Source organism: Labeo rohita, chromosome 8, assembly GCF_022985175.1.
Source record: "Labeo rohita strain BAU-BD-2019 chromosome 8, IGBB_LRoh.1.0, whole genome shotgun sequence".
In the NCBI taxonomy this organism is placed as follows: Eukaryota; Metazoa; Chordata; class Actinopteri; order Cypriniformes; family Cyprinidae; genus Labeo; species Labeo rohita.
In genome coordinates, this window is record NC_066876.1 from 30,597,242 (window position 1) to 30,623,766 (window position 26,525).

The 26,525-nt window shown below is 38.2% G+C and overlaps 1 protein-coding gene across 6 annotated transcripts in view; it reads right to left on the reverse strand.

The window, feature by feature from the left end:
• Positions 1–12,368: 12,368 nt before the first annotated feature.
• The window catches only part of sema6a (sema domain, transmembrane domain (TM), and cytoplasmic domain, (semaphorin) 6A), a 76,682-nt gene continuing 62,525 nt past the window's right edge, over positions 12,369–26,525 (reverse strand). For 3 of the 6 annotated variants that reach the window (XM_051116593.1, XM_051116591.1, XM_051116597.1), the window contains 2 exons: positions 25,072–25,215; positions 12,369–15,174 (listed from right to left, as the gene is read on the reverse strand). In XM_051116593.1, coding sequence (XP_050972550.1) covers positions 14,093–15,174; positions 25,072–25,215 — 1,226 coding nt within the window. In that variant the 3' untranslated portion in view covers positions 12,369–14,092. The remainder of the gene's footprint in view (positions 15,175–25,071; positions 25,216–26,525) is intronic. The other 3 variants (XM_051116595.1, XM_051116592.1, XM_051116596.1) reach the window with 2 other exon arrangements.

The window sequence follows — 26,525 nt, forward strand, 5'->3', positions numbered from 1 at the left end:
TCTCTGGAGAGTGAATATCAATAAATATAAAAAAAAAAGTTAAACTTTCGACTCACCGTCACAAAAGGATGCCAAAATGTTCGAAGGGGGTGGGGCCACTTTTAGTAAAAAGCCTATGACTCCTGAATGGAATGAGATATCTTCGCCAAATTTGGCACACTAATGTAAAAGCCCAAGCTGAGGTCACAGGGAAAAAAATCGTGTAGCTTGGCCACTTGATGGCACTATAAGAGGAAAAAAAAAAAAACTTTAAAATGGCTATACCTATGCAACCATTTGTCCTATTAACATGAAAATCGCTGTGCTCGGTCTCAATATGCCCGCCATTGGCAGATGAAATTTGACCATGTATTACATAAGGTTAACGGAGGCCGATCAGAATGAAACTTGGTGGGCCTGTTTGACTCACGGCCCAAAAGGTCTGTGAGAAATTTGAAAGAAATCGGTAACTGGGGGTGATATCGCATTTTTGAGGGCATAAACAATTGTACATTGCACGGTTTTCTGCACATACACGCGATATTCATATTGATTGATAGACCTCCTCGTTCCAAACAACTTTGCCTCTAGAACCACTGCTGTCAATAAAACGATGTAAAGAACCTACTTTTGCGCACTAGTCCTGGGTTTTTCACTCAGTCTGGAAAAAACACAGCAGTCCAATTCTCTGGACTCTCTAAGTCAATAATTGTCAAAAACGTGTTGAAATGTACCCTATAACAGGGTCGTTTAGAAAACGGGCCTATCGAAATATACCCGAAAGCCTATAAAACCTAAAGGAAAACTCAAAACTTCACAAAAACTGCTGAACATATGTGACAGGTGATTCTAAATAGGCATGCCAGGTTTAATGAATTAAGGCATGCTTAATTTGTGGAAGAATGAATAAAGACAATCCAGAAGAAGATCCACAGAAACCCTATCTCTTTGAGTACAGAATCTCTTGTGCTGTATGTGTTAATTGAATGGCTGGTTCAGATCGGATGCTGGTGAAGCTCTCGATCAGATGGATTCACACTAACAGGACAATGAGCGAGTTCCTCATGAAGACTCGTCGGTCAGCAGGTGCTCGTGTGCCTGTGTGCTTCATCTCGTCTTTAAGTGCACTCGTTCTCCTCTCCGCAGGGAAACGTGTGACGCGCAGATCGCTGAACAGATGGCGAGACGCTCGGTGCTGCGAGACTCCAGCAGAGACCAGCAAAACACAGAACACAGAGTTCTGGAGGAGCGAGCCGATCACAGGCCGTCTGGACTCGACACGGGCCATGTTCATTGGGAGCTTCATCTAGCGACTGCAGACGCTCCAACAGATGTGAGATCAAGCTCTCAAACACACACAAACAGATTCTTACATTAAACTCATCATCAACTCATAATCGACTAATAATCAAGTGCATTCTGTTTCTGGTCTTATTGTACAAACAAAATTGTTTTTGTCCTCACAATTTTACATCAAAATATAATAAAAATTTTAAATGACTGGATGTCCTCTACATGCTTAAAAATAAAAGGTTTCAAAAGTGTTTCCACAGTATAAATGTGCTTTACGATGCCATAGAACCATCGTTTAAATGGTTCCATAAAGAACCTTTAACATCTGAAGAACCTTTCTGTTTCACAAAGGGTTCTTTATGGTGAAAGAAGGTTCTTCAGATTATAAAAAGGTAAGAAAGAGATGCTTCTTTAGTATGACTGAATATACAAAATATATTTTAAAATGTATTTCAGGGCATTAAAATACATCTCCAATCTTACAGTAGCCTACATTTAGTCTAAATACAAATATGGAAGGAAAAGCCTATACTAGAGGTTAAAGCTAGATTGATAGTGATTTAAAAATGATTAACTTTATATATATTGTAATATGGCACTAACTCTTTGGAACATTGTAGAGTATGTTTCCGGCTGTTTTTTCTTCAAATGTGACACATGAGACTATATAGGACTGCAATATATGGAGGGCAAACTATACATTTTGAAATGCTTTTTAAAAATGTGTGTATAAACATTTTAATATATTTTAAACATTAAAAAATGTTTAAAATATATTCTATATATATATATTCTATATATAGAATCTATATATATATATATATATATATATATATATATATATATATATATAATTATATATATATAAAGGCTAAAAACGTATTGGAAGTAAATTGTTAATATATTTAGAAACATTTTAACATTGTTTGACAACCTACTTTAAAAGATATTTCAAAGTGCATTATACAAGTATACACTTTTTTATAGCTCTTTTTTGATGGGTTAAGTGTGTGTATGTTTGTGTCTCTTCATTGTCGCCGTTGCAGACTGACATACTTAATGCATTTCCTTGAGGAACAGCTCTGCATGATAAGAACTATTTTCACAGATTGCATCTCAACTATGAATATGTTTTGTCTTACTGTACTAGCAGGTATCTTCACTTTTACTTGAAACAAAAGCAAAACAAACGAAAAAATCAGTGCAAGACAAAATATACTCAAGATAAAATCTATGAAAAAACACACATACAACAGAAAAAACAGCTACATATTTTCCAGTTTATGGAAACGTCTGAGTGACAAATACTAAGAAATGAACCTGAAACTGCATAAAAACGCATATTAGAGCATCAGAATCTCTTAAAATCATATGATCCTGAACACAATCATATTGAACAACAGAGCTGAGATTTGAGGGGTTTGTGAGTTCCCAGCATGAATAAAATGTGTGGTTATTGTTTTCAATACAGATTCACTGATTTTAAACGATTGTAAATGTTTTGTCATTAATATTGGTCTGATCTTTTCATTTGTTAAATGTGACTGTTCTTAACATTTGTGTTGAGTTGAGATCTGTGTAGAACCAAAGGACAGATCTCTGCTTTACAAGATGAGCAGAAACAAAGATCACTTAGTTCATGCATGACGTGTATGATAAACTACATACATGACTGAAAGTAACACTTACTAATTGAACAAGAAGTCTGCAGTTGCCTTCATGAGTATATTGGCTGAATGAGGCTTTCAGTGAACAAAAACAAAGTAAAGTTACAGAGGATGTTTATTTAGAATCAGTAGTTGTTAAAACTCATAAATCTGCCCCGGTTTTTGAACTTTTCTCAATAATTGCTCTTTTCTGGTGAATTAAATCACAGATTCTCTGAAAACAAGCCTTGATATCTCAAGCAGCGTTGCTCCTCAAACACATTTATCTTGTTTTTGTCAGCTCTTTTGATATTCTAACTGGAAAACAAGATAAAAAGGACTAATTAAAAACCGATCTGGGTCATTCTATCAGCGCAGTGTCTCCTAATAAACACATCATGTTTGGATGAATCGTAACGAACCTCCGGAGGAAACACGGTTCCTCAAATCCTGAACACATGAACAGATGAGCACTAAACGGATTAAAGCAACAAATCACCCAAAAATCAGGATTCAGTCATTATTTATTCAGCCTCATGTCGATCCAGACCATATGCTGTTAGTTTCTGTGGAGAACTCGAGCTGGTTTTGGAGCTTGAGGTCACTGTGAGTGTTTCAAAGAGAGATTTTTAGCAAAATGAAGACAGAATCCAGATGTTTGTGAGTTTCTGAGTGAGTGTGTGAACGCTGAAGCGTTTCTGAGTTTGACTTCGAGCTGAAGACAAGCGCAGATCTTTGTGTGAAACCGGATCCGCGAGACAGATGGAGAAAATGTGCAGCCGTGGGATTTTCCGCATGGATCCGCGGGCACCTGGATTTGGGAAACAGGATTAGCGGGTGTGTAATTATGGCTGCTCTAGGGTGTGGTGTGTGTGTGTGTGTGTGTGTGTGTGTGTGTGTGTGTATGAAACGCTTCACTCAGCTTTAAAGAATTCATGAATTCTGCCCTAATTTTAGAGTTCTTGGCTGTGCTGGAATATGAAGGAGGATCTTGTGCTGATCGCACCGGGGAAATCCTCTTTCATCGCGGCCAGCCTTACTCTGACAGACAGTCGTCAGCTCCGGCCGTTCGTGTTTTAATGCTTTGGTGATGCACGTTAAGTGCTGACGGATCAGCTCAATGCAAATCTTTATGTCAGTCTGTTATCCGATGGTACAGTCCCGTCTGCTAGCACTTTGAGGTCGTAAACTCGCTAGAACAATCGCGGGCGAGCACGCGCCCGGTTCATGTGAATGCGTCTCTTGATGCATCTCGAGGGCAGGAGCAGCGTAAACCAAACGAGAAAAGAGAAAGAATTGAGTCGAGAGTCAGAGAAAGAGCCAGTGTTTGTGAAGAATGGAGGACGAGCCGTTCGGCTCCAAGACACTGGAGACGTCTTCATCCGAACACTGAGATCACTGAGGAGCTTCACAATGGCGCCACACACCCCCCCCCATCCGAACACACTCATGATTCTATTGCTATCATCAATATTAAATGACAGATTCTGTGTGTCAAGTTCTTCAACTAGGCCTACTTAAATTTTCAACCCCAGTGCGTCCGGACAGGATTCGTACAGATACTGTAAAATGAAATTCCAGGACTTTCAAGGACTTTTCAAGCACTACTTTTGTGATTTTCGAAAAGAGATCTTGCTTATCAAACAATGTCTTATCTTTCAAATTCTAAAAAAGATAAATAGTCAAATAAAAATATACAAATCGGCTATAACAAAACAGCAAAAATAAAAGGAAGCACATGCAAAGTATGCAATGATGTTAACTTCAAGAACAAAAACGGAAAGAGAAATAAAGCACATTTAACATTAAAGTCAGATGTCCCGTGAATTCACGAACCCGCTCTGAAGTTCCCATGTAAATCAAATGATTCGCGATTCGCGCTCTGAAGTCCCGATCTGGATAATTGTTCACGAACCATAGTTTCAGATCAGGACTCTAAGTGCCAATCATTTAATTCGCGAAATGATTTGCGAACCCTCTCCGAAATCCTAGTCTGAAACAAATGATTCGCAAAACCGCTACCGATCTAAATCAAATGATTCGCAAACCCACTCCAAAGTCTGATTCGCGATACGCGATTTTAATTCTTAATATGAATCAAATGATTCACCATACGCAATTTGAATTCCCGATCTGAATCAAATGATTCAACGTCATCATTCCATGACCACACGGAGGCACCGTCATCATGGAAAGAATCAGCGCAAAGGATCATGGGAGCCCGAAGTGTCCATCAGTTGTACCTCTTGAAATTCTTCATTCCAAAGGGCCATGGCGGCCATGACTGTTTTCATTCCGAAGTGCCCTTGGAAGGGTGATATATCCTGTTTGGAACGCACCGACAGTCTGAGTTTCGAAAAGCCCTGTTTGACCTATCACTATAACATAGCAAACAATGTCGAAATTCTAAAATGAATGGCCCTTTTAATTTAAACTCTGGTTTCTGCTAGTGAATCGCTTGAACTGAATGATCGAAGTCACTAGTTTGAATCAATCAGAGCGGTTCCAGCGTAAATGACTCAATTGATTCGGTTTGTCTGTTCCTCATCTTTTTGTGTCTACAGTCATGTTTACACGACACTGTCAGTACTACTACTGGCTATGCTCGCTTGTTTTATGACATTACCAGAAATAAGCGAAAAAAGAATGATGTTTACAAATAGAATATCCATATTTCCACTCCAAAAATAACATCCAACACAAATCTATGAACATATTGGGGTGAGGTAGCCGGTTTACTGCTAACTAGTGAAACACTTCATTAATATGACGAGCTGCAGCTCAAAATACATTTTAGATGGAAACATTGTGTGTTTTGTTCAATTTATCACTGTATATTTAGTAATGAATATTTAAAAGTAATCATGAGCATTGTGATGTTTAAAGCAGCGGGGCTACGTAAGCTCAACATCAGATGGGCTCCAGCGTTAATTTTGCGTAAAAATATATGTGCTTATTTACTTAAACTTATTTCATAGATACACCGTCTTTCAATAATTCAAGCGCTTTTCAAGTAACTCTTCAGGAATATTGCTATTTTCAAGGATTTTCCAGGCCTTAAATTTCACACAGTCAAACTGAAGTATTTTAAGCACCTCGTTTAAATCCTATGAGGAACATAGTCACAACACAGGTCTATGGCAGGGGTTCCTCAAATCTGGCCCACAAGATTCACTTTGCTGCAGAGTTTAACTCTAGCCCTAATCAAACACACCTGAACATGCTAATCAATGTCTTCAGGATAATTAGAAAATACAGGTAGGTGTGTTAGATCAGGGTCGGAGTGCATTAGCCCTCCAGAGCAAGATTTGAGGAACCCTATAGTAATCATGCCTGAAATTGAGGTTATTAATTGAAATTAAAACAAGCAACACTTTACAATAAGGTTACATTTGTTAACTATGTTTAACGCATTAAGGAACAGTAAGTGATACATTTGTTACAGTATTTATTAAGCCTTATTGACATTAGTTAAAATACATTCATTGTTAGTCAATGTTAGCTCAGGTTTGTTAAATAACTTTTGATTTTAATAATGTATTAGTAGATGCTAGAATTAACATGAACTAAGATTAATAAATACTTTAAGTATTTTTCATTGATAGTTCATGTTAACTAATGCGGTTAACTAATGTAGTCTTACTGAAAAATGTTGCCTGTATTTTGCAATATTGTTGCTTAAATGACTGCCAATCAAATTTAGAAAATATTAAACTTACATCAGACTCTTTGATAAATAGTTTTCACGTAAAAAAAAAAGATTGTTTCTTTATCGATGCTTTTTGAAAAATGTACACTATTGCTTGTGGAGGACTGATAGCAATGCAAGATGAAACACTTTCAGGATAACTAACCATTGGATAAATATCACAGACAAATATGCTTAATAAATCAAGAGTGAAAATCTTTAAAATAAAATTCATTCTGCAGTTCAATCTGAACACTGAACTGAACTGATCTGAATAATGTCTCTTTACAGCAGAATCTGAACTGAAGCATAGCTGAGTTTCCATCATTAATTGTTATTTTCCTGCTGATCTCTGTGAAGCTGCTCTGACACAATCTGTATAAAGTGCTGTAGAAATAAACATGATTTGACTAGACAGCTCATTGTGTTTGGTTTGCATCACAGATCAGATGGTTTCTGTGTCTCAGATCTGGTAAAAGAACGTCAGTCGAGATGTTTTCACTTTATAATGATGATGCAGTGTGCTTCTCAAGGTGAGGGAACATCTGTGTGTGTGTTTTCACCTCCATGCATTGTCAGCATGATTATGAAAGTGGGTGGGGCCGTATGCAAATCGTGTCACAGCTGTAGGACACCTGGGATGGAGGGGAGGAGCTCGTTCATTATGGATGAAGCTGCTGCTGCTCTCGTTTCAGCTTCACTAACCTACATACATGAGAGCACACACACATCAGCTGTGACATCACTTCCTCCCACTGACCCCTCCAGAGATCCTCCGCAGCGCTCAGTGTCATGAATAAGCATCTGACCTCTGACCTTTGGGTCAATGGGATGAGACTTTCACTGAGCGCTACATGAACATATATTCATATGTAAACATATGTTACACCTTGGTGTGTGTATAAACATATGTATTTCAGATGAAGCATTAATGCTTTAGAATAGGAACAGTAATATAAGTGATCCTGTAAATGTGTTAATTAAGCATGTAGTCATTATGCCGTGTCCTCTCATGTTCAATGACAGTATCATTCATTCTGAAGTGCTGCTGTTAACAGGATTCAACGCCACCGATGGAAATCATTTCCTGGGAGACAGAAAATCCATCTGAGGCTCGACACTCACGCAGATCCATCTGACCTTCAGCTCGGGCTGAAATTAGCACTTAACAGGAGCGAGGCCTTCCTCCAGCACACCTGATCCCTGCGGATCTCTGAGACAAACACACAATCACAGTCTGATGGGTCTGATCGACACACTCATGAGGAACATCAGCACACAAACCTGACAATATCAGTCTCCTAAACAGAATAATATATATATATATATATATATATATATATATACATATATATATGAAGAGTTCAGATGCAAAACCAGCTAAAAGCCATCTCAGTCAAAAATTAGATAATGATACTGAGTGAATGCTCTTGACACATATTATACATCCATCAAATACATTTTCTTGTATATATATATATATATATATATATATATATATATATATATATATACATATCAAAGGGATTCAACAGGTTTGGGTTACAAAAACATGGCTTCAACATTGTACTAACTAGTATTTAAATGTTTCCTTTTAATATTCTAAGAATGTTGAAATGTCCAGTTTTCTTGACATTATTTAACCCTTTATCTGTCAACCCCATTTTTAAACATAGACGTGAAAGTTCACTATCCAAACTTCAATTGTTATAATTCATGAACAAATTTACATGAACATTTTCAGGAATTTAAAGTACCTTTTCCATGGCAATGCAATATCAGATTTTAAAATATTTAGAAAATTTAAAAGGATGCATTTTAAGGGTTTTAAACTTTCAACTGATATATAATCTATGATATATAATCTAGTTTCTAAAACATGATAGGAAAAACGGCAACGAAAAAATACTTTCGGTGAGGTCAGAACTCCTGTTATGATGTAGAATGTAAATTAATCTATTACTGTTCCTAGATAATTTGTAACAAAAAACAGTGGTAAAATATCTATTTATGAGTCTTAGACCTTTCCAACGATATATGTAGTTTGTCGTGATTAGATTAGGATTTATTTGCAATATAGTGAAGTAAACTTAAGCGTCCCTCAGAGGGGTACATGACAGTTAAAAGGTTAAATGTTACAAAAAATGTTTCTAGTAACGTTTGCTTTTCTAATGATACATTCTAATGTTTATTTGTAACATTTTAACATTATTTAAAGGTTACAAAAACATTTCTTAGAATGTTAATGAGGTAAAAAAAAATCATAAAGACATTTTGTAAATGTTCTACGAACATTTTCTCCCATCATGAGAGTGAGAGAACGTTCATGAAGTACAAATAACATCACAAGGATGTTCAGAGAATGTTGATCTCAGAAGAATGTTCCATAAACATTACTTTAAGAATGTTTTATAACTTTAGCAAACAGTTGAGGACGTTTGCTGTTAGCTGGGACAGACTGATAAAACGTTTGAGAATGGCTGTTTTCTGGCAGCAGAGATAAAAAGCAAACAGGCCGGGCATTCTACGATGAAAAACTCAAAGCGAGCTTCCTTCAGGTTCCTCCAGAGACGAGGTCACGACCTTCAGCAGAAAACTCCCCAGCAGCAGTGTGTCAGATCGTGATGAACAAACTCCGCCGCCTGTCACAGATGATTTGCTTTCTGAAACACAACTGCGTCTGAAGTGACTGAGCTCACAAACACGTTCGCACAGGCTCACAGAGTCTCGCTTTGTTGTGGTTGGAGGGATTTCAGCGGCTCGTATCACTTCAGCAAACTCGGGCTTCTCAAGCGGCTTCACGCTCTTTATGCCCAAGAGTTTTACAAGCCGAGGCAAAGTAGAGCATCTCGTTTTGATCCCGGTGCCAGCCGCGTTCAGGCGCCGCTTTATCCCCGAGCGCCACGGCTTACATCCCTCCATCGCCGCGGTCCAGGGATTTACTCCACGCCGGGGGTCTCGCCGCTTCCTAAAGCGGCTGAACATCACATGACGAAACGCTCGTCTGGAAAACAGCGCGTGAAGCTTGTTTCAGATGCAAACGTGTCTGAATACCCATTCGTTTACAGGCCATTTAACACAGTCTAGTATTGGTCTTCATCATTACTGTGTAGTTGAGTTACAGTCTGAGTCTCATGTGATGAACCAATGACACCGTCAACACATATACGAGACCCTGTAGAGTAAAAGATTAACCAGAGCTGGGTGGATTACTTACAAATTGTAGCCCGTTACTGATTACACATTACATGACGAAAACTGTAGTTGGTAACCTTGAACATCCACTGAACCTTTCAAATGCAGAAAATGTTCTTTAGATTTTTTAAATGTTCTTAAAAATGGTTCTTTTAGGAACTGTTCACTGGAAGATTCTTTGGGGAGCCAGAAATGGTTCTTCTATGGCATGACTGCAAAAACACCTTTTTGGAACCTTTATATTTAAGAGTGTAGTTGGACACACTGTAGGATTTTTACAAAGTAAAGTCTAAAGGAGGAAAATGAAGAATTACAGAAAAGAATAATTTACTGCTATTGTGTGAATTATATGCTATAAAAGTAACTGTAGTCTGATTATGAGAATTTTAAAATGTAATGTAAAAGGAATTGGAAACTTTTTTTTTTTTTGCATTACAAGTTTTCAGAAATGTTATGTTTAAATATGGAAATAAGGTATTATCTAATTAAATATTCCCGTAGCTCAAATGGTAAATTGTAGTATAAGCAATGGCAAGGTCATGGGTTCAATTCAGGGATGTCATTTACTGATGAAACGTATAACTTACTGAATGCAGTGTGAGGCGCTTTTTGGATAAAAGCATCTGCCAAATGTATAAATGTAAATGTACACTAATTTGCATACATTTCCAACACATAAATCTGAAGACTGAATAAAGCCAGACTCAAAACTATTTCATTTTGTTGACATATTAAAGGTTTTTCCAGAGGGGGTTTTGGATTTCTGTGTTTGTCACTCCAAAAATCAGAAAATACTCTCAACAGACAGAAAACACACATTTTCACCATGTTTATAGAAGTAAAATGTTGTATAAATCAGTGTAAATTAAATATGAACAAACCTTCAGAATAGAGTGAGGAATAAAACTGTAAAGTTTGGTGTTTGCAGTGTTGGGAAAAGTTACTTTTAAAAGTAATGTGTCACAATATTGCATTGCTCCCTAAAAAAGTAACTAATTAGGTTAGTTACTTTTTATGGAAAGTTATACATTAAGTTACTTTTGCGTTACTTTTTAAATATTGGCAGGGCTTGCTTGTTTGTTTTTAATATAAAATTATATATTTTTGTCAAATGCAAAAGCCCTTTCACACCAAAAGCCTCAGGCTGAAGGAAAATTTATGTACAGTAAATGCAGAAGAAAGCTCAACACTCTTCAGCAATTAAAATCTTAGTTTATCTTGAGTAATTTTTGCTTATTAGTATGGTTGAATTGGATCATCAAAGATCAGCAGCAAAGACACTGGTTAATAAAATAGGATTAAATACATAAAGGATATTTGTATTATTTAACATTTAATTATTGCATCATATTCTGAGTTGCATTCCACAGTTTTTATTCATTTTGAAGAATATGTGAATCTGTTTGTTTTGTGAGTTTGATGAATTAATGCATGTTAACATTTATTCTAGAACTAAAGTAACATCCTGATTTCTCTCAGCATGTGGACAGGGGAGCTTTCAGTCAATAAATGGGAAAAACTTGTTTTGACTTATTTGAAATTGTAACAGCTATTTTCTTGTAAATTAAAAAGTAATGTGTTACTTTGCTAGTTACTTGAAATCTGATTACATAACACTAGGTCTTTGTAGGAGGAAAAAACTCATTAAAGATTGGAACTGAAATCTACAGACACAAATAGATTAAGTGTAATAAAATGAAGAGTGTATTTAGGATGTTCTCTTTCCATTAGTCCGAAAAAAAACATGATATGAACCAGTAGCCAGCGCCTGTGTCCATGTGGAACATGTAATCTGACTTTTATTGCAATGAAAACATGAGCAGGGTTTGCAGTGAAACAGCTTGAGAGTGAAATGTCACAAGTTATGAATGTGATTTATTACGAGACACTGACTCATCCTCGCTGTGACGGGTTCACATCATGTAGCGCTTGTGGAGTTCAAAAAGAAGTGAACGTGATTTATTCAGGATCTTCTGTGAGACTCCAGCTTTAGCTATCGGTTCGCTCAATTAAACGGCTGGTTTGTTCAACTACACGAGTGAAATGAGTCTGACAGCAGCAGAAACAGCACACGGTGACGGTCATTAGCAGATTTCAGATGCTGCAGGCTCAGGACTACAGACTGTGAATCAGCGGCGTTACGTCTCAAGTGTAAACAATTGAGTTTGACTGAGCCGAGGTTCCGGAGGTCAAAGTCATTGTGTGGATCTCGGCTGATTCAGTCTCTGTTTACAGAACACAAAGCTGGTAGTTAGTAACCGAGTTACACATTGTTGTACATATCGTATAGACAAGAGCCTTGAGCAAACAGAGCATGTTGAGACAAAGGAACAGGACACCTGAGACCTTTAATGCCCTAGAAACATTTAATCTGTCATCACGTCTGAAGACGGGCGTCTGGAGCGGCCACACGGGGCTCCAGCGCGATTCTTATCGCCATGTTTATTCACGGTCGGAGATGCCGAACAATCGAGTCTTTGCTGCGGAGGTGCCAAACCCTCATGTGACGACGCTTACCTAAAGCGCCCATCGTAGCGTCTCACGTTTCACAAAAAACACAAGCTCTGTGACAAGAATCTGAAATGCTTTTATTACTTTTTTCCATTTATTAAAGAGAATTTCTTTACAACATACATTTAGCTGTGAATCAGATGTGGGAGAGGGCCGGTGACAAAACCATATCATACAAGAATACAAACTCGTCTAGAAAGGCACCATCAAGGGAACCTCCGTCCGCAGGAGGAGAGCGGATAAATTCAGACGGCACCGATTTCGAGTCGGCTCGATTCAACATTTACAAAGCCAAAACTAGATTCCTGGACGTCAAGTTCAATAAAACGTGTGTCAAAATAGTTAAATAACAATCCCTCATATTACATCACAACCATAGAGCTAGAAAATTATATTAATCGGAATCTGTCACAAACATTGAAAACATTAATCTGTTTCCTAATATTATTGGAGTGCATATCTACACAGGAGCCAGCCTGTATTCACTGCCTAAAAACTGTGTTTGATCATATACATTAGAAAGCTCATGTGTGTGTTTGGGACAAACGTCTTATCTGATTTGTTCGTGTGTTTTTCTCTTATTGCCTCGAAGCAGCCAGATCCACAGATACACGACAAGTCATCTACAAACAGTGTAAAAACATCATCTCGACTTTGTGAAAAGTAAAAAAAAATGACAAACGAAATCAAACATTCTTCCAGCACGACGAGAGAGAGGGCCGACTCCAACGATTCATTGGCACAATCAGAAATCAAGCACAAAGTCATTTGTGGTTAGCAAAGGGACCAGAGTCGACAACGACGACGACAACACCTACATTCTTCAATTACGTGTTTTTTTGTGTCTTTTTTTAATCAAACGAGGGAAACAAACGTCATCATAAGAACTACGACAATTAACAGCTAACAAACGCTTCACTACTCAGGGGTGTAAGGCACAAATTTACAGGTGGAAGGAGAAAAACAGGCTTGTTCGGACACGATTGTGGACGGGATGAGAAAAACGTACGTTTGAAAGCGTCTTAAGTGCGGCTCGTCCTCCACGCATCTTTTGGACGGACCGGTGATGATGAAGAGGTGAGATTCAGGAGTTCCTGTCTGAGGGCTGTAAGCTCTTCCCACAAGCCCGTCTGGCACGGCTCGAGAAATATTCCTTCCGTACGGACGCTTCTGTCGTCTCTGACTTTGCTTAGCAATGTCCAAAGAGTTAGAAGTACTGGCTCCAGTTTAATGACTTTAAATAATTTCACACTTGATTAATTCAAATTAAAACCGTTGTTCCCGTCTCTTCAGAGCCTAAAAGAGACGTACTTTCTCTGCAAAAGCACTTTATTAAAAAATAAATACAACCTGCTATTAGTATTAACAGTCACGTGTTATTTATTCGACAGTTTCAGTAGACGTGTTGAACTCTTGCACGAAGGCAGAACTCGATTGCTTTGTCCAGTAACGGTAACACTGAGACAGGCGGCGGCTTTTCACAGTTTTCCATCGTAAACTCTGATGGCTCTTTTACGCCGTGCGTCCGAGTTCGTCCAAGAAAAGGACTGTACAATTGTGCCCGCCTCTGATGTGCTTTTGGCAACCACGCCACCGCCTTCTCAGCCGGAGTTCCTCCTTTCGATAGCAGACGCTCGTCCTCTGGGACAGGGACTCGTCAGCCTGAGCTCGACATGTATTACAAAATATACAAAACGAAAAGAAAAGTGAGTTGCATTTCCTGTACACAGCTGTACAAAGCAGACGCACTTTCATGTTCCCCGTCTTTGCCCCGCAGCGATTATGTGCAGGAGTCGCTGGACTTGACTTTCGTGGAAAGGGACACCAGCGACGGTTTAGGAGGGACGTCGGGCTTGAGCTGCCTGGAGAGAGAGCCGTACGAGCTCAGGCTCGGGTGGCGCGACACGCCGAGGACCGGCGGCGGAGAGGTGACGTGCATGGAGTCCACTCGCTGCGGGGCGGGCGGAGGCGTCTCCACGCGGAAGCTGTGGTTCCTGGACATGTGGGACGAGTTGGACGAGTTGGTGTTGTGCTGTTTCTTGAGCCCCGAGCTCATGGGGTATCCGCGGCCGTACACAGATGAATGCACGTCCAGCCTCTTGCCCATCTGCGGGACAGCTGGTGGGACCACGGCGCTCAGAGACGCCTCTCGCTGGGGGACGCGCGGCGGTGCTCCCTCGCCATCCGCCAGGCCGAGGCCGTGGCACGGGCTCTTGAGGGACTTGTACTCCAGCGTGGCGGCCTGGTCGTCCGCAAGGTCTCCTCGGTGTGGCTGCTCCACGTACTCGTGCTGGTAAGCCTGCTGGTGTTGAGACAAAGGTAGCACCACAACACTGGGGATATGGCCCGGAGACGCCCGCAGTGGCAAATCCGTCGGGATGACCGGAGAGCCCATGGAGGACAAGTCTTTGGTGCAAGCGTTGATCAGGTTCTGGTTGCGCTCCCACTCGCGGCTGCCCCGGCTGGGCTTGCGCCGTGGCTGCATGGGCGTGGATTCGGGCGTGGGCAGGGCGGTCAGATCCAGGTGCTGGTCGGCTTTGATGAGCATCTTGCCGTTGGTCAAGCGGCCGTTGTGCATGAGCGGCGTCAGAATTGCCTCCGGCCGTCCGTCCTTCGCTTGCGTCTCGAACAGCCCCGTCAGCTTGGTGACGCTGTTCATGGAGCCTCGTCTCGACTGAACCGAGTCCTTGTCTTTGCGTCCAGGCAGCTCGAAGTCCCGTCGCCGGTGGTGGTCACATACGCAGTAGACGATGATACCGGAGAAGATGGCGCCCATGACGAAGGCGAGGATGACGGCGATGGCCAGAAGCGTCACGGGAACCATCTGATCACGGTCTCTGTGGTACGTCTCACGGATCACCCCTGCAAACAGAGTTCAACATATGTTATCAAATGACCCAAAATTCACACAGAATACAAATCCGAACTTCGAGGGCTGTTCACACAGAATGCATTTTTCCATTCCATAGTTTTTTCTACGCCAACACGCACTAGACCGATACACTGGACTACAGCATAGTGTTGGTGGAAAGTTACTTTTAAAAGTAATGCATTACAATATTGCGTTACTCCCTAAAAAAATAACTAATTACGATAGTTACTTTTTAATGAAAACAATGTGTTCCGTTATTTTTATGCAAACATGCACTAGACGCATACGTTTGACTACTGCACAGTGTTGGGGAAAGTTACTTTTAAAAGTAACGCATTACAATATCGCGTTACTCCCTAAAAAAGTAACTAATTATGTTACTTAGTTACTTTTTATGGAAAGTAATGTGTTTCGTTATTTTTATGCAAACATGCACTAGATGGATACGTTTGACTATTGCACAGTGTTGGGGAAAATTACTTTTAAAATGCATTACAATTTTGCGTTACTCCCTAAAAAAGTAACTAATTATGTTACGTAGTTACTTTTTATAGAAAGTAATGCATTACGTTACTTTTGCATTACTTTTTTCTGTGAAGAGATTGCTTGTTTGTTCTTAATGTAAAAATGTTTCATTTTTGGCAAATGTAAAAGCCCTTTCACACCCAAAGCCTCAGGCTGAAGGAAAAGCAAATTCACGTCTGTACAGTCGAACGTAGAAGAAAAAAGTTGACACTCTTCAGCATTAAAAAAAAATAACAAATGTTAGTTTGTCCTGAGTAATTTTTCCTTAGTATGGCTGGATCATCGAAGGTCAGCAGCAAAGACACTGGTTATTAAAACGGGATTAAATACATAAAGAATATTTGTTTTATATTTAGTTTATATTTAGTTTATATGTCACTAGTCAGTCAGGACGCACATATCATTGCGGTTGAACATCTTTTGCTTAGCATAACATTTTCTTTAATAATTAATTGATGTAGCTATTGTTCAAAACAGAGCTGTAACTGAGGCCAATTCATCACCTCTAATATTCAGATAAATAATGCTTTTTTCCACACAGTAGCAGTGTTGGGGAAAATTACTTTTAAAAACTAATTATGCTAATTACTAGTTAATTTTTGCTTATTAGTGTGGTTGAAGTGGAATTTCATGCAAGTAGAAGTTAATAAAATGGGATTAAATACATAAAGGATTTTGTACAGGATATTTTATATTATTTAACATATTTAATTATTACAGGTTTGTGTCATATTCTGAGTTGCATTTCACAGTTTTTATTCATTTTAAAGAATACTGAATCTACATCTTTTTCACAATTTCTCTCAACATGGGGACAGGAGAGCTTTCAATCATTTAAATGGGAAACAAAGTAACTGGCGTTACTTATTTGAAAAGTAACAGATACTAAATTAAAAAGTAATGCATTACTTTACTATTTACTTGAAAAAAGTAATCTGATTTCGTAACTCGCATTACTTGTAATGCATTTCCAACACTGCTACTGCATACACGTCTGGTGTCTTCTACAGCATCTTGTGCATGAAACGGCATTCTGAAAACATGGCACTCGTTAAAATAAGCTCTACTTTCAAAAAATGTCTTGAGACCTTGCATTTTCCTCCATTTTTCAAAGCAAAAATGTGTTCTGTATGAATCGTCCCTTAAGCAGCCACGTGCACGACAGTGCATGCTTAAAATCAGGACTGCTGGATTGATCTGCAATACAGATAAAACTAGTCTTGATATCTCAGGAGACAAATCATGTGCATTCATGGATGAACCTGTGAGAGTGCAGCCTGATACACTATTTGTGGTGAGAAATAATGTTAGCACATCAGGGTAGACGTCTCAATCTATTCAACAGCTGATGAATTAGGTTACATTCCCATTTCTATGCAAACACCACAAGCCACAAAATTCTCAACAGATCAGCCTTTTAAAATACACACAGGTGCTGCTATAGTTCCACAGAGGCAAATAAATCTAGTGTTTTACAATTGTTGCAAACTCATAAAAGCTAATCCATTAGACAAGGCAGAAGTGTGTTACCGCTATTCAGCTGGGAGCACAGACACATTAACACGCGCACAGACCGCACGGCTAGTGTGGGTCGAGATTTTAGAGCTCGAGACATTTAATGGACACGTTTTGAATATCCGTGGCTCTCGTGAGGGCTGTACGAAGCGCTCCGGATCTTCTGAAGGAGTCTCTCTCTAAGATGACAAAACGCCGTCACACGTCTGGTTGGGAAGATCTGAGGGGCGCTTCTCTCTTTTTAACTTCACTCTCATTGTTCCTCTCAGGAGAGCGCTCTTCCTCACAGTCTGTTTGATGTTTTAAAGCGCCTCTTTCATGCGTCTACTGTACGATACCCTTGAGAAATGACACGGCTCTACCGGATTCATTTTCATGTCGGAAAGAGTCTTCCTTCGTGAAAAGTAGCATGATATATTCGGTATATAGAGCTGTTAGCACAACCAATCTGTATGGTTTATTTATTGAGCGCATCTAAAGACACGTGACGCGATCGGCGGTGCTGAACTCGTTTGGCTGGAGGTCCAGCACAGATGAAGACTCTTCCCAATCTCCTGAAGGTTAAAAGCTCTCAGTAGTGAGGATGAGGAGAGCACCGCCAGCACTCACAAAACCTTTGAAGATCCTTTTTAACCTTAATGCACTGTTACTCAACTTCAAAGAGCTATAAAAAGGACAAAACCTGGAGAAACGGAGCGCTGCAGACGGACCCTTTCTACAGGTTCAGATTGCTCTCATACTGACATAAACTGGATTTGGACACTTGAAAATCTGCCTTATCATTAATATGATTAAAATCTGATGATTAATTCTCTGTTTTAGTAAACAGAGAATCTGTTGGTTCACTGCAATTACTTTGATAATGTTTGACGGGATGAAAATAGAAACAATATTCTTTGAACATCCTCATGATCAATGTTGCTAATTCCGTGGTTTTCCCACAGAATTGAGCTAATTTTATAACGCTGCCGTGGGTTGTGTTTCTAATCCGTCAGGGTTTAAGCACTATCTTTTGTGTCAAACTGTGTGACGCTCATAGTAGAGCGTTTGTCAATTAATAAAGACTCTAGAAATCCGGCTAACATCTTTGGATTATACAAACGTTGTGGGAGTATTGTTTTGAAATGTTCCTTATTAGAATCTTTTCACAACGCTAATACATTTTTGTCATTATTTCTATTTTTATAGAAATTAAAACTGCTCACGTACATCCTGGAGTATTAGAGAAAATATCACAGCAAAATATCAAAGAAAAATATCAAACAGAAGAAAAACATGATGTGTTTGAACTGCTAAATCGATAGATGCTGAAGCTGATGACGGTCAGTATTAAGTGTGTGTTTGTGGTTAGTTAGTGGATCATGCTGCTAGTTAATTGTGTAGAGAGTGATTCTCTACACCTGTGTGAACTTGAGCAGAACTGACTTCAGACACTAAAATCAGCAAAACACCAGAGATGAAGTGACCTCTGTGAAGAAAAAAGATCTGGGCCTGTATTCACAAAACATCTTAAGGCTAAAAGTAGCTCATAACTTGCCAATTTAGGAGAAAATCTTAAAAATAATGGGCGTGTCAATCCTAAATTTAAGACTCTTACATTTTTGCTCTAAGAGTATTTCACAAAGCATTTTAGTGCTAAAACTATACCTAAATCTTTGAAACGTTAGGAGTAGTAAAGAGGACACCTAAGTCACTAAGAACAAATCACAAACTGTCCTCCCTGCTGGAAAAAAAAACCCAATACATCACAGAAATTCTAATGATTTCTACTACAAATAGTATTACAACCATTACAAACAATCAACTTTTAACCATTAAAGCCATTTAAAAAATAGTTTCCTGTAGTGTGTTTTGGAACATGCTCCATTAAGATTTAGTGGTTTTAACAAACCAACAATAGAAGGTGAGACCAACAGGCACCATTACAGTTATTATTAAAACCAGTACAATTTCCATTATAACCAGTAAAACCATTACAAATTTTTTCAGCTGGGCTTAAATGGCTGTTGCTGCTAATCTGCCATGGAACGTAAACATTTTAGAAACAAGTTGCATTTATTTGCACACACGTTTTCCCATGCATCTTTTTTTGCTTTTCTTTTCTTGTTTTCCTTTGATAATATACTTGTTTTCATTAATAAGTTGGACAAGAAGCTGTTTGGTTTTCTTTTACGTTTGCATGTCTTACTATCAACCATGATTATTTTACTCTAAAAGGTTATTTATATGCATATCCGCTAATTGTTTATGAGAAGCACGCATGTAAGAGGCTGACAATTAGCTGAACATATACTTGTTTAATTAGTGATACTTAGCCTACATTTTAAAATCTTTATTTGATTGTGGCAACATTTTTATTTTTAAACCTTTATTTGAATATGGCAACATAATATCACACTTTACAATGTTTCTATAAATAAATCTCTTGACAGAGACACCTGTGTCTATATCAGTTAATAAGCATGCTGACATCATCCACAGCAACGAGGTCAACCCCGCCCTTACTCTTAGCTTAAGACTTCTCTCTATTCCTTAGCAAAAGTTTGTCTCAGCAGCTTTGTGAATAGGTTTTAAGAGAAAAGTAAAAACTTTTACTGCTGTTTAGGAAGACGGGTAAGATAAAATGTTTTGTGAATACGGGCCCTGATCAATCACATTCACACAGTACTTCATTTTCAACACCAGATCTGACCTTTTATCAAGCGTTACAGTGTGTTTATGCTGCTTCTTTACAATAAATGACACTTGCTGTGATATTGTTTCTAACAGACATTTGTAAGTGTCCAAATGCTATTAAAATAGAATTAAAATCCATTCCAATTCAGAAGCATTGTGTTTTTAATGGTTCTTTTCCTCACAGGTTGCTCGGAGTGAATCGCCAGCGGAACAAATCTCACGCAGGCATTACACATTTGAATTTCATGAGACGTCACTCCTGACAATTAGACGTGTCGGAGCTTCACCGACACAATCCTGCAGTGGCACGCATGTAAATAAGACGATTCCTGTGCGAGACTGAGATGCGTGAATATTCACACACACACAGAACTTCCTGCTGGCTTCATCTGTGAAAATGCGTTTCAAAAGCCACGGCACTGAACGATTGTTTAAACAATTAAATCTGTTAATCAGGTGATTGTCTGAGCCACTGCTGATATTCAGAGCGTTCACCTGAAACATCCCTCTAATCCATGAGCATTAAAACATCTGAAATGAGAAGCTGTAATTACTCATTAAACATCCACAGCACAGCATACGGCATGAGCTCATGTTCAATATCGCACCGCTCATTACAGCTCACCTTTTTACCATCTACATCAGATGATTTAAGGTCTGAGGAGACGCTGAGACAAGGTTAATGCGGCGTGTGCAAATATCATTACATAATATATGAAATATCTCCACTAACCGGAGGCATATGTCCCGAGGACACGCTGTAGTGAGTTTAATACACACGCTAAGTGAATAATACACACATCTGTAGAAATAGTACTAGCATTCTTCCTCCTGTTTAACTCGCTAACCTTCAGAACAGCATCAGAAAACAGATTCTCATAGCGGCCTTGGCTGACAATGTAAATGAGCTGTTCCAGGGTAAACTGTGTTTTTGCGGCGGTAAACAGCTGATTATGTGTGTGGATCAAGCCGTGGGTGTTTTAACAGGCTTTGTCTCCAGATTGAGGTCAGTGTATAGAGGAATTACATCTGCGTCTTATTCACTGCCGCCGCTATATAAACTCTATTCATTAATGTGATGAGGAACCGCGCTGACGGGTATAAAAACACACACACACACAGAACTGCATGTGAATATCAACAATGAACAGCATGAAATCTCCTGCGTTCTGTTTTCATATTCACATCACAGCACAGTTACAGTGATTAAAAACAGTTTAGTAAATTAAAATATAGCTGAAAGAAAATTAAATAAATATGTGAACTTGGAACACAAAACCAGTTGTAAGGGTCAATTTTTTTATAATTATTTTCGTTAGATTTATACATCATCTGAAAGCTGAATAAATATGCTTTCCATTGATGTATTTGTTAGGATAGGACAATATTTGGCTGAGATTCAACTATTTGAAAATCTGGAATCTGAGGGTGCAAAAAAAAAAATCTAAATATTGAGAAAAAAAAAAATCGCCTTTGTTGTCCAAATGAAGTTCTTAGCAATGCATATTACCAATCAAAAATTAAGTTTTGATATATTTACGATAGAAAATTTACAAAATATCTTCATGGAACATGATCTTTACTTACTATCCTAATGATTTTTGGCATAAAAGAAAAATTGATCATTTTGACCCATACAATGTATTTTTGGGTATTGCTATAAATATACCTGTGCAACTTATGACTGGTTTTATGCTGCAGGATCACATATTAGATAAAAACTTGAACTACATGAAAATTTTTAATTTATAATAATAAATAAATGAAATAAATAAATAATGAAATAATAGTTTAAATACAGTAAGTTTAAGTAGACGCACTAAAATTACTAACTGAAAATAAATAACTAAAAAAGCTACAAAAAACTGAATTAAAAATAGAATTAAATAGAATTTAATTAAACAGAATTTAATAAAAATAACAAAAACTAATAAAAATGACGAAAGCATATTAACTAAAAAATTGTACTGATATTAAAATGAAAACGAAAATATAAAAAAACACTAGTTTCAAACACTAATGAAAACTGTAATAGTATATAAATAATACTAAACCAGCACAGCAGCACAAACACATTCGTACCACATATTTGTGACCCTGGACCACAAAACCAGTCATAAGGATCCGTTTTTTGAAATTGAGATTTATACACCATCTGAAAGCTGAATAAATAAGCTTTATATTGATGTATGGTTAGGATAGGACAACATTTGAAAATCTGGAATCAAAATATTGAGAAAATCGTTAAAGTTGTCCAAATGAAGTTCTTAGTAATGCATATTACTAATCAGAAATTAAGTTTTGATATATTTACGGTAGGAAATTTACAAAATATCTTCATGAAACATGATCTTAATATCCTAATGATTTTTGGCATAAAAGAAAAATCAATAAATTTGACCCATACAATGTATTGCTACAAATATACCCGTGCTACTTAAGACTGGTTTTGTGCTCCAGGGTCACATTTATGTTTTACTGCAGTAAATGTGCTGAAAGAGCTTTATGCTGATATATCAGCATAACTCGAAGACTCGTGTGAATCATATGAATCATGTGATAATAGATTCAGTCTCTGACAGTCCAGCTGCACAAAAGAGCAAATGCAAATGCGTTGTGTGGCGTTTGACTGCATCTGATCAGTGTTTGTGTGTTTGTGAGCCACGCCCGTGTGTTCGGATACCCGCTGACATCACACCAACACGAGCCAATGCTGTGTGTGTGTGCGCAGGAACACAAACCCCAGAGACGCTCCTGTGTGTGTGTTGAGTCTGTAATTGACCTATAAATTAGAGACACAGAGGAGGATGGGCGAGCGAGAGCCACAGGTCTGCAGAGAGAGAGAGATAGAGAGAGGGGCGCGTCTACTGGTTGAGCGGGAGGAGGGTGAAACACACTAGATTAAGGTTAGTCAAACGCTGTGGCTACATTAAAGGTTCAGCCTTGGAACGATCCATCGGGAGGATGAAGGTCCTGTGGAATCACAATGGTAGCAGATGGTGGAGGAGGGGGGATCATGAACACACACACACACACACACACACAGGTTCAAATGTACTGTGAACACCAGCTCAACCTGACATCTTCATCCAAAACATCAATAAATCATGAAACCACAAAATCAAATGAGAGAAAAAAAACAGAAGCTTTTTTGGATAAAGAAAATGAAATCTATTTACAGCATTACTAAGCAAATACTACTACTATGATGTATAAATGAAGAGTTCAAATGCAAAACCAGCTAAAAGCCATCTCGGGCAAAAATGAGAAAATGATACACATAGTATACGTCCATCAAACACTTTTACTTCGAACTTGCTTAAATTCCAGCCTCAGCCCAATCAGAAGTACCAGTACTTTCATAGAACCCTAAACAAAGTAGACAGAAAGAAATGCGAATTTTACAGAAATACGTCAGATGGATTTAGAGGCTTTTGCATCTGAACTCTTCAAATATTTTACAGTTTAAATAATTATATTTTCACATGAAATTAATAAATTATTGCAATTTAATAATATATTAAAATAATATCTTATTAAGGCGAGACACTGCAGGTGAATAGGGTAAAAAAATTAAACTAATTAAAAAAAACTAACAGTTATCACTTTACTTACCCAGTTGATTGGTTACATTGACAATTGCAAACATTTTTTGTATTACAAGTTTTGTAAAATATTAGGTTTAAATATGAAAATGAGGCATTATTTAATGAAATACACACTAATTTGCATACATTTCCAGTACAAAAATCGAAAAACCATAAAGCCCAAAATCTCAGACTAGATGGTTGCATGAAAAAACAGTGTTTGCCTGCAGTGTCTCCCCTTAAATTAATTAATAAGATTGTGATTTTTGATTATTTTTTAAAGTAATAAGGATTTGGGATAAAATGTCAAAATCTTTGAAAATAAATATTTGCAATGCAAAAAAATTGACTTCATTTTCTTTAAACAAACAAAATTCTTGCATTTTTTACTTTTCATGATGAATTTAGCAAATTTTGACAGTTGAACTGAACTGAATCAACACTGAACTGAATTGATCTGAATAATGAGCTGCTTTACAGCATTCTCATATTTGACGAAGTTTGCATTATCGATTCTTTTCTTTGATTTATCTAAATAAAATCTTTATTGTATAAAGCACTATAATAATACAGGTGTCTTGGATTTTCTTCTGGTGAATTACGAGCAGTTCGTGTTCGCAGCACATCTGACCGTCACACTACTGACACACAGGAGGGATGGAGGGGGCGGAGCCTGCATGAATATTCATGAGCGTTAATATGTTAAGCAGAAAGGAAATATCTGGCTGTGTGAGGAAGAGTGTTTGCCACAAGAGTCTGAAAACAGCAAAAGCAGTGAATACAGAAGCCATGCATCATAAAACACACATCATCACAGCTCACGATCAAAGAAAAGCAGAGCAACCCATATTACAATCATCAAATGAATAAAGCCTTTGAGAAGAAGCCGATGTAATGTGTGAGCCTTGGTTCAGCACCACGGTCGATGCTGTAACAGAGGCTCAGACGTCAGCAGTGATGCGTTTCTGCCACCATTGTGTGTGTTAAACAGTTGAACTGCTTCCAGCGACCGTCAAACACGCCGCTACCTTCATTCGTGCATCGCTTAGTGTTAAAACACACGTACGGAGAGATTCATGAACACGGACTGCCACGACCGACGTCTGTCAGGAGATTAACCGCTTCGTTATTGATAATCAATGTCAATTAAACACTGCCGTTTGCTAATGAGCTCAGCGCTGCTGTCGTCTGTAACACTCGATCACGCGCATCGATCCACTAAACGCTGGAATCGTTCTGTCATTCCTGATCATACTGTGAGCACCGTTTACGAGATAGTGTTAAATACATGCTTATTATAGTTAAATAGAACTAAAAATAAAACCACAAAAACAATTTTTGTTACTTGAAAAAATCTTAAATATAAAAAACCCATTAAACTCAAACCTTAAACACTTCTGCCAAATGCAACAATGTAAAAATCTCATTAGACTGAGTTGTTTGTATTGATACTGAACTGAATCTCTGGACTGTCTATGAAGATTTCGCAGTTTTGAACACAATTTTGAAAAAAATGTGTGTGTTGATGGTACGGACGCAGGAAGCAGCTCGTTTCCTCCACAGTATGATCGTTCCGAGGCTTACCGGCGCTCTCCTGCTGTGTCTCTGAGGGAACGGCCACATACGGGTCCCTCTGATCGCCCGGTGGCACAGCCTCCTTCGGCTTGACCATGCGGTCCCGGACATGCGGGCCCCCGGCGGCGGGAGGGACGGTGGTGAGGAGGCCTGCTGGAGCACAGCACACGTTGACATCTCTTTGAGACACATGACAGACCCCACACAAGCAACCACACATCCATTCACACTCAAATCAATGCTTCACGTCCAATGATTGATTCATTTGCTGATTATCCATGTAATTAACAGTAATTTACAGTAAGCTGCTCATAGTCACAGAATAAACTCCATTACATGAAACTCGCATACGACTAGCTGACCTGAAAATGAACTATTTGCTCAAATGGTCATGTGAAATAAAACTAGTTGTTGCAATGATTATCAAGACTAAACCAACCCAAATCAATCGGAAGAACAGATACTGATATCAGACCAACAAATACATAACTACAGTTAAACACCACAGTAATGCTAACAAACAGCTAGTTTACTCTAGTACAGGATATCCCAAACTGGGTTTTTGAGGGTTGATGAAAAGCTAATAATTAATTCAATAAAAAAAAGAAAAGGAAAATAAAATTGCAAAACATTTGTATTTATATTTCCATTATAATGTACAAACTTTGTCAGATGATTTCCATTTTATGAAATATCACGTGGTGCGACCATCAAGAAACTACCATTTTGGGAATTTTATGTTGAAATCCGTTCAAAGATAGGATAGGTGGCCAATTCTGTGCTTGTAAATTTTGACTGAATTAACTGAAATATCATGTGGTGCGACCACAGCAGAGTGTTTTCAATTATATATATATGTCCCAGATTGGCAGTTTTGGGCTTTTATATTCAATTGATTGTTTATATACATACATACATACATACAAGACAGAGCTGGTGACTTTTGGTATGAAACAAAGTCCACATGTTCAAATTGTGTCATTTTTTTAAGGAATTCAAACAGCAAGTTCAAGCGGCACATGAATCGCATGAATACACACCATTTTTCAAGTTCAAGTCCACCGACTGTAATCTACTCTCCTGTCTGGTGTGTTTGTCAGACAAAATGGCATATTTGACATTATGATTGGTCAGATCGCCTGTTATTCACACTCTCAGCGAAGGGTCAATTGAGTAGCCAAGATTAGGCAAATTTCAGAAATAACTGGGGGTAAAGAAATGCCTGCAGTTCATGCCATGTGTTGTACTTTTCACACGTCTCTTTAAATAGACTTTTTCAAAAATGAAATAAGGCCTTTGCCTCATTTGGAGCGACCATCACTTGTGGTACAACCAATAGTAGGAATAACTGTATTAAAATAAATATACATTTTTTTTTATTTCTGTGGTTGAAATATGAATCACTACTACAGCATGCTTAAGTAAATGGTATTTTTAAAATAATTTTTATCAGTTTTATGCAA